We start from the raw sequence: 15,933 nt of genomic DNA on the forward strand, positions 1-15,933 counted from the left end.
CTCAAAAAGGGATTTGGGTGTGGTTTTAAAGTCCCAGAGACTAGGCCCAAACGTTTTTCAAGGGCCCAAATTCCAATGACCAACTGGGTACGAATGGACCTCGACATGCTAAAAGCCCAACAGGGCCCAAAGGGGATGTACTACTGTATAATGCAGGTGCTGGGTCTGAGAGCTCGTGCAGAACATGCCCATTCCCACAGCGATCCAAGCCGTTGGCCATGAAGATTTTATTTTTTTTGAATGTACTGGTAATATTTTATTACCTGACAGTCCACTAGAATGAAACTATATTTCATAACCCCAGGGGTAGAAACAACAGGAGATGGGAAAAGAGGGAGAGATTCACCAAAACCAACGAAACAAACAATGATCTCTGCACCGACACCCTCTGATGTACTGACCCGCCACCCCACCGAGTTCTGACGATGTCACATGAGTGGGCCCTGGTCTTGCATGGCATCATCCAGACCTGAATTTCTCCGTATTATCAGGTGGGCCCCAAAACAATGGCCTGATGACTTGAAAGTGGGCCACTTTTACGTCTCTAGCGAAGCATCTGCTGTAGTTGAAGCACTTGGTTCCTCTGCTCAGGCGGGAGTAGATTGATCTGTTCAGGTGTAAGGCTCATGACCTGCTGAAGCAACGCCTTCTCCATCTCAGGTGTCAGCTGCAGCATCATTGGAGATAAAAACCACTTGAAATCAGTGATATCACAACCTTTGAGAACAATGTATTGCCTATTGCTATCATGAAGCCAGTAAAAGTCACCTGAGGAGGGCGTGGCGGCTGGATGGTGGAGCCCATCTGGCTAGGAGGCAAGGGTGGTGGGCCCGGCAGCTGGGTTCCACCTGATGTATTCTCTGGCAGGCCAGGCAGCCATGGAGCTCCTCTGTCAACTTGCATAGAACTTCCCGTTTGATTGCTGAAGTCGGTTCCTACATGAGAACCTACCTGAAATTGTACAGCCCTTTCTAAGGTTAAGATGACTGAAACTCTCAATACAGGGATAACTAGGGCTGCAACTTGGGTCAGGCTCAACATAGAAGGACGGACAATAATTCAATGCTTTAGTTACTGAGACATAGAAGCAATAAATTCAAGGGAAATAAAGCAGCTTTATGGGAAGTTCAGATGCAGCCATTATTTCCCTCCAAAATGTCACGTGTGGAATATCCAATCCATTAAATAATAATAATAACAATAATAATATCATCAAGGTGGATCACACCATAACAATTGCCTGATATAAAAGCCGATCTAATTATTGGGTGGGCCACACAAATAAACTAAATCATACCATCAATTGTTCATTGATTCTGCTGTTGCGTTCCACTAAATAGGTGGATTAGCCTAATTTTCATATCAGGTGATCATCATGGTGTGGCCCATCTTTTGTACAGATTGGATATTCTAAACATGACATGTTGGCGGGAAAAACAAAACTGTATTGGAACTTATGATGCAGCTGCAGTATCTGAACGCTTCCATATTAGGAATGCTTGAGAATCATGTTTGACACTATATAAATAACTTGAGGCACATGGTAAATGTTATAGAGCATAAAATATAGAAGATGGCCCTGGCCCTTATATGATATTCCTTGTGACAGCCTCTGCCATGGCTGGTTCGGGGGGAGGGGGGGGGAGGGAATCTACCATTTAAAAAGACAACCCTGAATTGCTGGGAGAAAGAGTGTGATGATGATGATGATGATGATGCAATACTAGATGGACTATACCTTCATTTTTATGGAAAGAAAGAAAAAAAAAAATAGTATAATACCAAATTGCTTTACATGATTTCTATCTTGAAAAAAAAAAAAAAAAAAAGGATTACATGATTTCATAACTACCTAATTTCCTCACCTATGCCAGTTTTGGAGTTCCAGGTGAAATAACTACAATCGTATGCAAGATGCATGTACAGCTAGACAGAATCTTTTGAATTTTTAAAGTGGTTCCTGGTCACTCATTGTTGAATTTTTAAAGTACTCAATTGTCTAATAAATGTACTTAATATGCCGATAGAGCTTAATGATATAAACATCAGCCAACTGATGGAGAGATGATACCAGATTCTTCTTTTTTTAACTATGGATCTTCCCAACACAATGCATGTCATGCATATTGCCAGAAATTTGTTTCAGCTCCTCTCACAGTTACTACACTGTTATTCTTCACATCATTCAGTACATTCTAGGCACCTTATATAGGCATTATATAGGGCTTATATAAGGTAAGTTCCCTTCTGCATTAAATGCAACAGTTTTCTATGTTTTCTTATTTCCTACTTTTCTATTCTACTAACGAAATCCATCATCCATCGATCAACTCACCAATTCAAAATTGCCCTAGAAGATTCAGTTCCAATTCTAATCTTGGCAATAGTATGAAACATTGAATGTTGCCTATAGTCTGTTACACCCAAATAAAAAATAAAGAAGAATGTCACATAAATATAACCAAATATCAAAACATGCAGCCAAGGACCTATACGTGAGATTCCAGCAAAACGAAGGCATGAGGTGACAAAGGATACAAGATCATGCACCCATTTTGGAATCCCAGCACACAAAAAATTAAAAAAGGTCATATACATACAACCAAATGTCAAAATGTGCAGCCAAGCACCTATAGGTGAGGTTCTAGCAAAATAGAGGAATGAGGTAACAAAGAATACAAGATCAAGCACCCACTTGGGAGTCCAAGCACATAGATTATCATACCTGATAAAGCTGCTGAGGTGGAGGCTGACTTGGTAGTGGTGGCTGTCCTTGTGGAAATGAAGAACCAATGCTAACCTGGGGGTTGGTACCTGGCTGAATAATTTGCAAAACTCAGTTATTCCATACAGATTATACATTGTAAAACCAGTAATCATTTTGTACACGATCAAGAATCTAGTGCCTAGCTTACATGAAACATAGGCTGTGACATAAGCTGCTGAGGAGGTTGGAAACCAAGATTGGGGCCCATCTGTGAATGAATTTGGGGTGGAAATGGCTGCATGGAAGGGGGCCTTGGTAGTGGTGGCAAAGGTGGTTGTAGTGGCTGATGAATATTTCCAGCAGGCGGTAAAGATTGTTGTGCCTGGCTGGAAGGGGTAGGCGTTTGGGATTGAAGAATTGAGGGCTGCAGAGTCGAATGGTGTGGGAGTGGGGGAGGATTATGAATCTGGGAGGATTGTGGAACAGATATTGAGGTCGCTTGTGAATTCAAATGGACCTTAACCTGCTGAGCTGACTGCAGGGAATGAGATTGAGCAGTCTGCAAAGGAAGGGTTGCTGGTGGAACAGAAGCAGGTGGGATCGGAATGAAGGGCTGGTTAGGGTGTTGCTGTCTGGCTGAGATCTGGGGCTGAGATGAACTTGCTTGAACAGGTAATGACTGGGCTGCTTGAACATTTAGCTGTTGTCCTGGTTGTGCAGGTTGCTGAGGTTGCTGAGATAATGTTTGCTGAATGTTTGGCATCTGAACAGTCGAACAGACATACAGATTTTATACGAAGATGCAGATATAAATTTGAAGATGTGGCTTACAGGGAGAAAGGGAAAAGCATACCACTTGAGGAGGTTGCACCATGCCAAGCATAATTTGAGCCTGATAGAAACATAGAACAGTAATCAATGGCATGCCAATTTAAAGAACGCATAAAATATAAACAAATAGAGAACTCAATTGCTTCCTTCAATAATTCAATAATGAAAAATTAAAGGGTCCTGAGCAGCAACCGCTTGGTTTGCTGATGTTTTCCATTCTGCAACCTAGATTGGAGGACGCATTTGCTTCAATCTTTAGCATTTTTAGTCAGATGCAGATTGTTTTCTTAAACATCCATTGTAGCCCACCAAGCAAAGGATTATGATTTTCCAATCTGAAAATCAACAGTCTAGATCACTGAATTATGGTGCCCGATTTAAAAATCAGTTTTGGCGCAACAACACCACTGATACGAGGTCGTATCACCCTGTATCAGGCTGTTTCAGGCCAATATGTTGATCGACAATACCGGTCTCTGACAATACTTTAAACCTTGATGATGCCCCACATATAAGGAACTGAATGCATCAGCTAATCCCTTTTCGATGGTATGCAAGATGCAAAACAGAACGGCCCGAACAAATTTCACATAGAAATTCATCAAAAACAGAAACAGCATGCCACATCCATGGGCCACCAAAACAGCAGCTTGATACTAATTCATATAACCAACAACGGCAAAACAAACATGAAAAACTAAAATATCCATTAAAATGATGGCTATGCATAACAACCCATTTATTTACTCCCTTTTTCGCAAGAGTGTCCACTAAATAATTGGCCTCATAAGGAATACGTCAAAAGAGACAATAAGCAAGGATAGTAAGTTCCTAATCTCATTGACCCCATACTACATTTCCAGGGAGGCAGACACGAACCAGAAAACCAAGCAATGGCATTAGATGAATATCCATCGCACGGAGAGCCACCACAAAAACATTCGAAAAAGCTCTATTGACTTAGGCATATAGTTGCACGAAGCTCGAAGTGAAGCAGCAATAGATTTTGAGCAGGCAAGAGTGCAATTCAAAAGAAGAGCAGCAGCATGGATTAGAAGGATTATGCAGCCAAGCTGAGGCCTCTTTTTTTTTTGAAAGGCAACGATATATATTTAGATTAAAGGGAGAAGAAAAACAAAAGAGAGGAGAGAGCCTGCTGAGAGAGCAGAACACGCTGAGGCCTCACCCAAACCATCCCACAAAACTAGAAGATTATCACCAAACCACACAAAAACAAATGATCCACTATTTCTGCATCTCAAGTATCGGATGCATCCATTCATGATGATCATTTATTTACTCCTTAGATATTAACCATGATTCTAAATATCAAAATTCGGGGCCATAACAGCCCGGCTAGAAAAACGATATGATATGGGCATTGCCTATTTGCATCGGACTGTATCAGCCTGTATCGATCAATTTTTTTAAGAATTAATGAAAAATAAAGGGAGGGAGGGGGTGCATATTTGACTTTTTGAAAGTCAACCAAATGGGCCCTAATTGAAATCAATTGAAGCATGATTTGGCAAATTAGGGCCCATTACATTGAAATACAACAAAAAGAAGATAAAAACATCACAAAGAAAATGAAGGTTTACCCTTCATTCCGATTTTTCCCATAATGGTCCATTTCACTTCGATTTATCAAATCTGACTCCTGATGGTGGCTGATATGGCCCTTTTTTAAAGGGTAGGCTACTTTAGTCCCCTATCACATGTCAAATCAAGTCAGTACAGATACAATATGGTTGCATCGGCCAATATAGCAAACTATGTGATTAACAGCTAACACCTCATCCATGCAATCCCACTCTAGGGTCCTAAACTCCTAGTAAGACCAAACTAAGGCTGAGGTCTCACTATCCTTCCCCCTCCTCTCCCCATGTGATGTATAGAATGACAAAAGTAGCATCCTATCAAATTCATTATCCAACTCCACTTCTTCCCTCTCACCTAGAATAGGAACCACACTATCCAACCATTCAAGGAGACAAATGAGATCAATGATTTCCTCATCCCTGAAATCCCTCTGCTATATTGATACCACTTGACAATCAATACTTTCACCCTCTGATGGGGACATCACGCGCACACGCGCACTCACGCCGCCCCCCCTACACATGTACGCCAGAAAAAGGGCCCCACTGTCGATCTAAATCGATGACGACGTCCAGGGAGGGCCTCCTACCTAGAAGACGAAGTTTTGATTCAAAAGAGTGGGCTCATTAATCAAGAAAAGCCCATCATGGGATCTCATGATCGTGGCCCACTCGTCGGATTGATTTCATATTTTAGGTTTTGCTTATTGTTATTATTTAGAACATCGTAAATGCTTTAGATTTTTTTGTTTGATTTTTATTTTCGTTTACCTCATCACCAAGTAATAGGTTGCACACATGGCGCAAGTTTTGGGGTATAGGGTTTTCTTATAAATAGTCACCCCTTGTAGCTTTTTTCATTTGATTGAAGATTAATAAAAATTCTGCGTTTTCCTACTCTCTGAGTTGTGAAGCCTAATTGGGTGCGAAGCCCTCCCTTTATCGAAGAGTTAACTACCGTGGTGCGAAGCCACATCTATCCCGATTCACCCCCATCCATTGCCATCTCTACTACCCATCTTCTACCATCTCTTCTTCTCATCTCACCCCATCATCTACACTTCGAATCAATCATCTATTGCAGCAATTCTCCTCCCCACAGCAGAATTTCAAAATTTGACCCTACAGGATGGCTAAAACTTCAGCGAAGCACCACGCACAAACCGTACATCGGATCGAGCTGAGATTTGAGGGTTTTGGAGTCCATCCCTGACCGACCGGGGCCAAGGTGACCTTTTTCTGAATAGTGGGCCCCACACACGTGCGGCCGAGATCACACGCATGTGCATCTGGGCCATTGTTGTTGTCCACGCGTGCGGTACTTCTCTGGTTCGCCTCTCTCGTCTCTTTCACTCCGCTTTCACCCAAAATCCCTAAACCTAACCCTAAATTACTCAAATCTCCAATTTTATGCCCTTTTTCTTACCCTAGGGTTCCTTGATTTGAAATTGGTGAATCCCTTGGATTAGGGACTGATTACTATGCATGCGTGAATGATTATTTCTTATCTTTGAGTATCGTTTGGTTCATAATTTTTATTGATCCAGCCTTATCATGTGTAGGCCTGGACCCGCATAGACTCTCCTGAATTGAATGTTTGGACTTTCATGTGGGATATGGAATTTGTGTAATTGTTTCTGAACTAACGTGATCTTAAGCCTGAAATCTCACATATTATATTTAATTTTCATGTCCTGCATCACCCTCACTACCCTTTACAACATTAGCAAAATCCTTAGAAAGGGGTATGTCTATCCATGCGAGGTGTCACCCAAAATCTTGTCCCGACTTCATCCTAATGCAACCAATCGTGTGGCCCACAAAAGATCAAGAGCAAGTAGAGTACACTCCACTTAATCACATGTTTGGCAATTGTGAGTGTGACTAAAGATGAAAGGACAGTGACAAGCCTCATCCCCAACCACACTTGGTTGCTGACAAAGATGTAAAAATATGATTGGAACATAGTGCAACCACAGCCAACGTGGTTTTTCACGAACTTCATTGCATTGAAGAGCCTGAATAGGCATAAGGGCGGGTTGAGAGAACTATTCACCTCCGCCGAGTGAGAAGATTAATATAAGGGCCCTAGTTATATGGGAAGAGGTGTTGAGGAGATAGTTCCAAGCAGCACGTGATGCATGGATTACAAGCCAACACACCAAAATCTCCAGAAAAAGCACTGGAATATCCCTGTATCATGGCCCTCCCAGGCAACCCAACTGAGACCACCCTGTGGGCTACGCCACATCTCAAAAGTCCCACAGTGGGACCCACCCTGTGGCCATCCTGCATCTCATAAGCCCCACCTCATGAGCGAATATCCCTTTACCATGGCCCTCCTAGGCAACCCAACTGAGACCTCCCCGTGGGCTACGCCACATCTCACAGGTCCCACAGCGGGACCCACCCCATGGCCATCCTACATCTCATAGGCCCCACCTCGTGGGCCACCCCACCCCAGTGTGGAGATGCACCAGCATCAGCACATTTTTGAATAAAGTTCGTAACTTCATTGCTATCCAAGAGCCCATTTATAGCCCTGAGGATGGTGGACAATAGGACATAGTCAATGATGGTATCGCCTATGAGTCTAAGCAGATCAAAAAGGGCATCAAGATTGTAGCCACTGGCCCACTGTATTCTATAAATGGGTGCGTAATATCATTGATGAGAGAAGGTACACCATCAAGCATCCACCTCATGTGGCCTAGTATCATCAGCCTATGAGCTAGGCATTGTATTATAGCTTCGTGGAGCATAATAATATGACCCCCTAGTAGGGATTGGGACACCAACTTCAAGTCGTTGTGTAACTCCATATGGATCTAAGGCCAAGGTAATTTTTTGTTCTTTTTAGTATTTGATCATGTTGGTTGTGTTCTATTACTTGTATTATATGACATTTGAATGACATGAACTCATTTTGGATATAATTGAGTCATTTATGGCCAACAGGCAACAAGTTAGTTTTCTCTCTTTTGAGGGGGGCAAAAGCACATACTTGTCCCCTGAACAATGGAAAAACCACTCTACATACTTCTTTGTAATGTTTTGAGTTCTAAATGTGTAATCATATCTTTCAACAGATCTTGAAATTTCACTGAAAATTCCAACATCTTTTGAAAGTTTCCCCATTGTTTCCCTCAATCTACAATAATTTACATGATAAACGTGATGTTTCCCAAAATATTTTGCATTCTTGAAGGTATACCATGTCTAATACTGTCAACATATTGACAAAGGCTGATTGGGTGTGATAGAGCCTATGAGGTCAATTTTGGAGTCGTCGCTACCACTTTCTCGTATGGTTCAAGGATGACTAGAAATATCCTTGTTGGTTCCTAAAAATCCAAGAGAGTAATCTCCTTAATTACGAGGAATTGAATTAAACTTGATCTCCACACCACTCTTCGGGTAAGGACCACGATTATGTAGTAGGAAGGGGTAAAGCACCCTGCTCCATCCAAAAAGATACGGTCTCTACCTGCAGAGAATGAAATTTCGACAACAGTCAACTTGCATTCCAAGGATAAAAGAAAAGATAAAAAGAAAGAAGAAATAATTTGAAAGAGAAGGAAAAAGAGGGGAAGCTGGGAATGTGGCAAGTTGGTTGCTTGCTGGTCTTCTTGTGGCTTGGAAGAAGCTTTGGTCTTCAAAATTCTTATGCTTAAGGGAGGCTTGAACTTGAGCTCCTTGGATTGAAATTGCACTATTTGTTAGAGGGTCTTGCCTTATAATGCCTTCTAAGAGAAGTGCGGAGGGATAAAAACAAGTGACTTCCTTTACCCCTCAACATTGTCGAAGTCTTGGCTCACCACTTCTAAGAGTAGAGCTATACTCCATGACCTAAGGGAAGATGTAATTCCCAAGTTCTGAACCCCTTGCTCATGTTCTCTTGTTTCTCCATGGAATTTGCAGTATTTTTCTAAGCGTTGGGAATCTTGGGACCGGTGTTCAAAATATTAGTATCGCATTACGTATCACGCCCTTGGGATATGGATACATATCGGTTATCGCATGGGATATATCGGTTGCATCGCATAATGTATCATTGTTGTTGGAAACATGGGGAAACATCGGGAAATTGGCCGAATTTTTCAATGAAACTTCGGTAATTGTTAAAAAAGACATCAATACACACTTACAAATCAAAACATTCAGAAAAAAAAAATTTGCACATAATAGGTTTTTTTTATATGGGGTCCTAATCTATTCGTTGTCTAACTGAATTGATGTATGTATATTCAAAGTCTATTCATATAATTTATAAATGTAAGAAGACGTGTGGAAACACAAGCAATACATTCAAAAGCAAAAAAGAAGAATTACTAAATTAGGTTACATGCATGTTTGATTTTATGTTTAGACATAGATTGCAACCGATTTGCGAGAAATTGAGAACTTTTTTTTTCAATTTTTTGCAACTCGGCCCATCTCGAAGCTCTCAATCTATGATTTTTCATGCAACACATGAAATATCATTGATTTGTAACAATTTGAAATTGATTTAACATGATTTACAGAAGGAAAAAAAAAAAGGATCAAAAATCAAAAATGCTCACCGGATTGAACATGTGAGATATATCCCACTACTTTGTGTGTTTCGTATCGCACGGGTGGGATACAAGATATATCGTGGGATATATCGGCCAATATCGTCAATACTTAAAACACTGCTTAGGATTAATAATGCAGAGGCATTTTCACACCGGGCTCGAGTGGGGTAGCCTGTGGGATACAGGAGCACACTCAGGGTGGGCGGCCCGTGTGAGGCAAGCCCCACCTATGTGAGGCAGGTGGCTCGTGTGAAGCGGAACCCACGTGAAGTGAGGCCTACAAGGGGGGTTCGGCCGAGATCCTAACCTATGCAATGTGGGGCCTAGGCTATGAGATAAAGCGATTAATTCGCCATGCTCTATCAGTTCGAGCTTTTAGAGCAAGTGCTTAATTGTCCTGCATCAATTAAGCTCCTAGAGATAGGCAATGGAGGCTTGGGATTTTTGAGGCAAATACCCATCTCTCTTAACAAGAGGCCTCTATTTATAAAGGAGAGGAGTGGCTACGATGTTAATTGAAGGAAGGTTTGGGTGCTCTAAGGGGTAGTCTAGTTATAGATGATTGACAAATGGCAAGATCTTAGAGGTTAATTGGGTGGTTTGGGTATAAATTGTATAGAACTGAGAGGCAATTAAATTGTTATGTAAGGTTTTAAGAGGCTTCTAGAGGCTAGAAAATGAATGGTTGGAAGATTAAGACAATTGGGAGAATCTCATGGTTTGGAAAAGGGGTAGTTTTGGGATTTCTCTAAGTTATTTAGAAGAATAGTAATGCGGGGGCATTTTCACACTGGGCTCAATTGGGGTTGCCTGTGGGATGCAGGGGCACACTCGGGGTGAGCGGCTCGTGTGAGTCGGGTGGCTCATGTGAAGCGGTACTCATATGATTTGGGGCCCACGAGAGGGGTTCAGCCGAGGTCCTAACCCATAAGATGTGGATCCTGAGCTATGAGATAAAGGGATTGATTCGTCATGCTCTAACAGTTTGAGCTTTTAGAGCAAGTGATTAATTATCTAGTATCAAATTGGTATCAAAGCGGGAGGTCTCATGTTCGAGACTCTTCACCGGGGGTGATTAATGCAGGGGCATTTTCACACCGGGCTCGAGCGGGATTGCCTGTGGGATGCAGGGGCACACTCGAGGTGGGCAACCCGTGTGAGGCGGTACTCATATGATTTGGGGCCCACGATGGGGGGTTCAGCCAAGGTCCTAACTCATGAGATGTGGGGCCTGGTCTATGAGATAAACGGATTGATTCGCCATGCTCTAACAGTTCAAGCTTTTAGAGCAAGTGGTTAATTGTCATGCACAAATAGTTTTGTAAACATATGATAGGTTGGCTCAAACTAAGGCTCCTAGTGGTATTTTGGTAAAAAGTGAATAATGGGTCCAAGGAAAATGGATTTTGGGTTTTGGATTTCCATACAAGGAAATGGGTTTCACTTTCAAAATTGTTTTTTACACAGTCTAGCACACGGACCTTCCAGTTTTTTCAACGAGATCTCAGTGCTCGGGTATTGGATTTGGGTGATCAATGGCTCATTGGAAAGGATATGTGATAAGCTAAATAATGGTTTTGGTTTGAGGGACAAATTCGTAGTGGTTGGGGAGATATGGGGCCCACAAGTTGGATCAAATTCATGTTCTACAACTGTTGATCAATCACATGCACAATCTGGTATTTCGATCATAACTCTGTGCCCATAGGTAGGATCAACTTGATGTCAAGATGGAAAGACCATTTGATGGGCTACAAAATGGACCCATGGATCATAGGGTTTGGATGTCGAGAACCTAAGAAATTAAGGTTCAAAGTTGGCTCCAAATCTGTCCTTGGACGCGGAAAAAGGTTTCCACTGTCCAAGGACCTTTTTTGTGGTCTCCTTCCTAGGACGCAGAAATACTCTCTATGTCTTGTGGATTTATAATGCAAACCCAAAAGGAAAAACAAATAAATCAATAAGAAAAGAAAGAGAATGTGGGAAAGGACCCAACAATCATCTAACCGAATGCTAGATATCACAAATACGAGACTGTGAGCAAGCTCAACAGTCCTCTAGTCTTGAACTAGAGAACACTCCTCCCTTCAACAACCATTGTAAAGAAAATAAAAAATTTTCATAAAGAGAATATTATTCAGCTTGTCTTATTCCATAGGCCATAAGTCCTATTTATAATCAACCTTACAATCTGTAATAAAGAATATGGAATCTAAAAATCTGCAAAAATAGAAAAAGCACCTAAATAACAAAGCATTCTAATTAAGAAAATGCCTAAAATAAGAAGACACTTAAATAAGAAAATATTTAAAATTATTCCCTGCTTAAAATAAAGATGTGAAAGAAAAGAGCGGATTTCCTAATCTAGAGATTTGAAAGATATGGGAAGTGATGATGGGCTAAAAAAGGAAGGTGGTCCCTTTTCTAGTACACATGCGGAGAGTGCACGCGTAATATGTGGTCATTTTCTTCAAATCTTGATCAATGGGCTTGTGTGACCATTTGGTTGCATCAATTCCACCCGGCTTCGGAAAAAAACCCATCCTCGAGTTTAAATTGGTAGTCGTAATCTCCTACGAAGATCCTTGATTGCAGTATGTCTACCTTGGCTTTGTTGGTAGTGGTAGAGACCTAAACGCTTAACGGGTAGCTTCTGCATAATACGATGTTGAAACGCACACCATCTTTTCTTTTTCTTCTTGTTGGCCCTCCACGTCCTAGACGTTGATTGTGGCCCCTTGGTCACAATTGTCTTCCGATTTGAATACCTTGGTTGATATTCAAATGGTACAATTGTGTTGACCTCTATGGAGTTTGCTACTATGATTGTAGCATTATCCATTTCTTTGACCATCAGATCGACCATATCTGTTAAACCTTTTGTCTCTTCAATTGGATTATTCGTCAACTGATTTTTGGTTTTACTTAAATTTCCTCCGATATAACCACTAATCCATCAACCAATCCAAAGGAGGATTCCTTTGGGGTTGCCACACTATCTATAACCACGCCATTCCTTGGAATGCTAGATAAAACAAATTGAAGCCCATAAAGCTTTTCTTGTTCCATCAAGTGCTCAAAGCAAGCTCTCACTAACTCCTTGAATTCCTTGAATTCATTTGTAATAACTTCCTTGAACACTTTAATCTCCTTCTCAACCTCCTGCAAGTTCTCCTTCCACATCTTTTGAATATTCTTGGGTGTCACTAGCATTTCCGTGCGATAAGATGCTTTTGGATAATCGACATGTGGGGAAGGGTGTTGAAAGGAATCACCATAAGACACATATGAAAATGGATATGACTCAAGGTGATATGAATAGCGATCTTGATCATCGAAGTAACTTGGATAAGAATAGTGTGATGGATATGGAAAGGCATGGGAGTCCAAATATGGATAAGTGTATGACACATGAGAACATCTTCCTATCCATGACATCTTCTTCTTCTTTTTCAATTTCCCAAGAGCATAACTTGCTCTTATACCAATTTAATGCAAACCCGAAAGGAAAAGCAAATAAATCAATATGAAAAGAAAGAGATTGTGGGAAAAGACCCAACAATCCTCTAGCCGAATGCTAGAGATAACAAATAGAAGATTGTGAGCAAGCTCAACAGTCCTCTAGTCTTGAACTAGAGACCACTCTCCCTCCCTTCAACAGCAACCATAGAGAAAATAAGATAATTTCATAAAGAGAATATTAATCAGCTTGTCTTATTCCATAGGCCATAGGTCCTATTTATAATCAACCTTACAATATGTAATAAATGATATGGAATCTAAAAATCTGCAAAAATAGGAAAACACCTAAATAACAAAGCATTCTAATTAAGAAAATGCCTAAAATATGAAGATACTTAGATAAGAAAATATTTAAAAGTATTCCCTGCATAAAATAAAGAAATGAAAGAAAGAGCAGATTTCCTGATCTAAAGATTTGAAATAAATGCGAAGTGGTGATGGGCTAAAAAAGGAAGGTGGTCCTTTTTCTTGTACACGTGTGGACGTGCACGCGTGAGATGTGAGCATTTTCTTCAAATCTTGATCAATGGGCTTGTGTGGCGATTTGGTTGCTTCAATCTATCCTATATATAAAAAGGTGTGGGGCCAATCTAGGGTTAAACCAGGTTCCCTGTATTTTTGGATCCATTTTGAGCCCCAATTCCTTTGAATCCTGGCATTTGGGTGAGTATTTAGGTTGTAGCCAGGTTTGGGTTGTGTTTGGGCTTACGCTTGAACATGGGTTTGGACTTATGTTTGAACATGGGTTTGGGCTTAAGTTTGGGTTCAGCATGGATTTGCTGATAGGCTTGGTCTTTAGGCTCTAAAGTAGGTTCTTAGTAAAATTCTGCAAATCTTTCATTTTCTGACAATAAAAGATCCTCTTTCATGACAAATAAGTCAACTAGCTCAACACTGCTCACTGGGGTGTCTACAGATGCCAAAACTTAAAACATTGGTTGTGCAATGTTGCGCCAATGTATTATAATATGCAACCTCTTGTCCATTGACGTTGAGAAGTTTTTGTCCATGAGCTAGCTCAATGGTAGTCAAGTTCTAATGAGGTCTATTTTCAAAGAAGAAGAATCAAATGTCAAAAGCTTGCAATCTAATGCCTCAAGCTATAATTCAAGATCTAAGAATACGAGCTCAATCATTTCTCAGATTTATTTATTAACTACTATATCTATGTCAATCACTATTATGTTATTGCGTGGAATGTTTGGTCCCTTGTCCAATATTTCTGGAAACTGGCCTATCACTCTTAACTAATGAGATTGTTCATTGCGAAGGTAGAATGTAGCCTATAACCATGACCAATATCTCTTAAGGGTGCCAGGTTGCTAAACAACCCCTAAAGGTGCGTTTGGATGTGCTATGGAATTGCATTGCAATTGATGGTCTAGTAAATCAGGATGAACCGAATTGCAATTTCCTTATCATTCGTATTGAAGGGCTGAGCTCCAAATCGTAGTACTACTTACAAGTTGAAATTGAAAGGAGAAGAACTGCAATTAGAGGGCTACATTGCCAATTCTTGCATCCAAACGCAACCCACAGCAGTGGGAAAATGCATAGATATGCGGTGATAAAAAGAAACGGAGAACGGAAATGACCTTACCTGGAAGAGGGCTTTTGTGAGGAGCGGGTTCTCTACGAGGATCTGTTTCGCTTGCTGCTGGTTCTGCTCTATCAGTGTCTGTTTGATTGAGAGAGAGAGAGTGTGTGTGAGTGATTGAGAGAGAGAGAGAGAGAGAGAGAGGGAGATCGAAGCTGATAATGGAAAGACGAGAGGGGTAGTTTGGTACTTTCATCTGCGACATGACGTCGTAGAGCTGGTTCTTGGACATTCCAGCAAGCTGAGATGTGAAGCCTTCGTTGCCTGCCACCTGCTTTCCCGCCATCTCTCTCTCTCTCTCGACTAGAAGCAGGGGAAGCGAAGGAGGAAGATGAAAAGGCGTTTTGTACTTCCGCCTGGGGACGGGGATTGGATGCTACCCCATTCCACGACCTAACTAGAGACGGACGGTCGTGTCGGGTTCTATGAGGCCCAGCTTGATGTTTATGTTTTATCCACACCGTCCATCGATTTTGAAAGATCATTTTAGTTTATAATGCTAAAAAAAGAGGTAGATTAAAGGCTAAAGTGGACCACACCACAGGAAGCAGTTAAGATTGAAAATCTTTTTGTGGCACATAAGTTTTTTTGGCTCAAGCTCATTTATTTTTTCCCTTCATACAGGTCTATGTGACCTTATGAACAGGTTGGACGGCAATAAACATCACGGTGGGCCATCGGAAGTTTTCAACGGTAGATATTCAATCTCCACTGCTTCCTGTGGTGTGGTCCAGTTCAGCCTTCAATCTGCCTGTTTCTGAAGTTTATACCCTGATCTGTAAAAATAGATGAACGGAGTGGATAAAACATATGCATCACGACAGTCCGCTTCTAGCTTCCGTGGGGGCGACTCCGGCAGAAAGTGAAGTGAAGAGAATATTCGCGGCACACGTGCCAAGTGCCAACGTGGCACATCATGTGCTGAGAACGTGTCCTACCTCTTCTATCGAGCGATCCCGTCATTAGTCATCACTCTCATTAGGTTGGCCACACCCGTGTGATAAAAATAGACGGTCAGATAAGGACGACTGACGGTTTGTATTTCAAATATTGGATGTACACGTGTGGAGCAGCTGATCCAGGGACTGGATGGATTTTGAGCGAGTGGATGTTTCG

At 41.3% G+C, this 15,933-nt stretch overlaps 1 protein-coding gene across 1 annotated transcript; it reads right to left on the reverse strand.

The window, feature by feature from the left end:
- Positions 1-225: 225 nt before the first annotated feature.
- Positions 226-15,182, reverse strand: LOC131234832 (cleavage stimulating factor 64). Its single transcript, XM_058231813.1, has 7 exons — positions 15,008-15,182; positions 14,821-14,898; positions 3,561-3,599; positions 2,916-3,470; positions 2,726-2,818; positions 769-951; positions 226-667 (listed from the first exon to the last, which is right to left on the reverse strand). The coding sequence occupies exons 1-7, from the start codon at positions 15,101-15,103 to the stop codon at positions 545-547; spliced, it is 1,167 nt and encodes a 388-aa protein (XP_058087796.1). The 5' UTR covers positions 15,104-15,182; the 3' UTR covers positions 226-544.
- Between the last annotated feature and the right edge of the window lie 751 nt (positions 15,183-15,933).

The sequence above is a fragment of the Magnolia sinica genome, chromosome 19, assembly GCF_029962835.1.
Source record: "Magnolia sinica isolate HGM2019 chromosome 19, MsV1, whole genome shotgun sequence".
Classification (NCBI taxonomy): Eukaryota; Viridiplantae; Streptophyta; class Magnoliopsida; order Magnoliales; family Magnoliaceae; genus Magnolia; species Magnolia sinica.

Excerpts from the sequence above, each read along its gene's own strand:
- LOC131234832 (XM_058231813.1), bottom strand. The coding sequence starts at position 15,103 with ATGGCGGGAAAGCAGGTGGCAGGCAACGAAGGCTTCACATCTCAGCTT. Across the intron at positions 3,600-14,820 it reads TCACAAAAGCCCTCTTCCAG|GCTCAAATTATGCTTGGCAT; the intron begins GTAAGGTCATTT and ends TGTTTCTATCAG. Across the intron at positions 3,471-3,560 it reads TGGTGCAACCTCCTCAAGTG|ATGCCAAACATTCAGCAAAC; the intron begins GTATGCTTTTCC and ends TCGACTGTTCAG.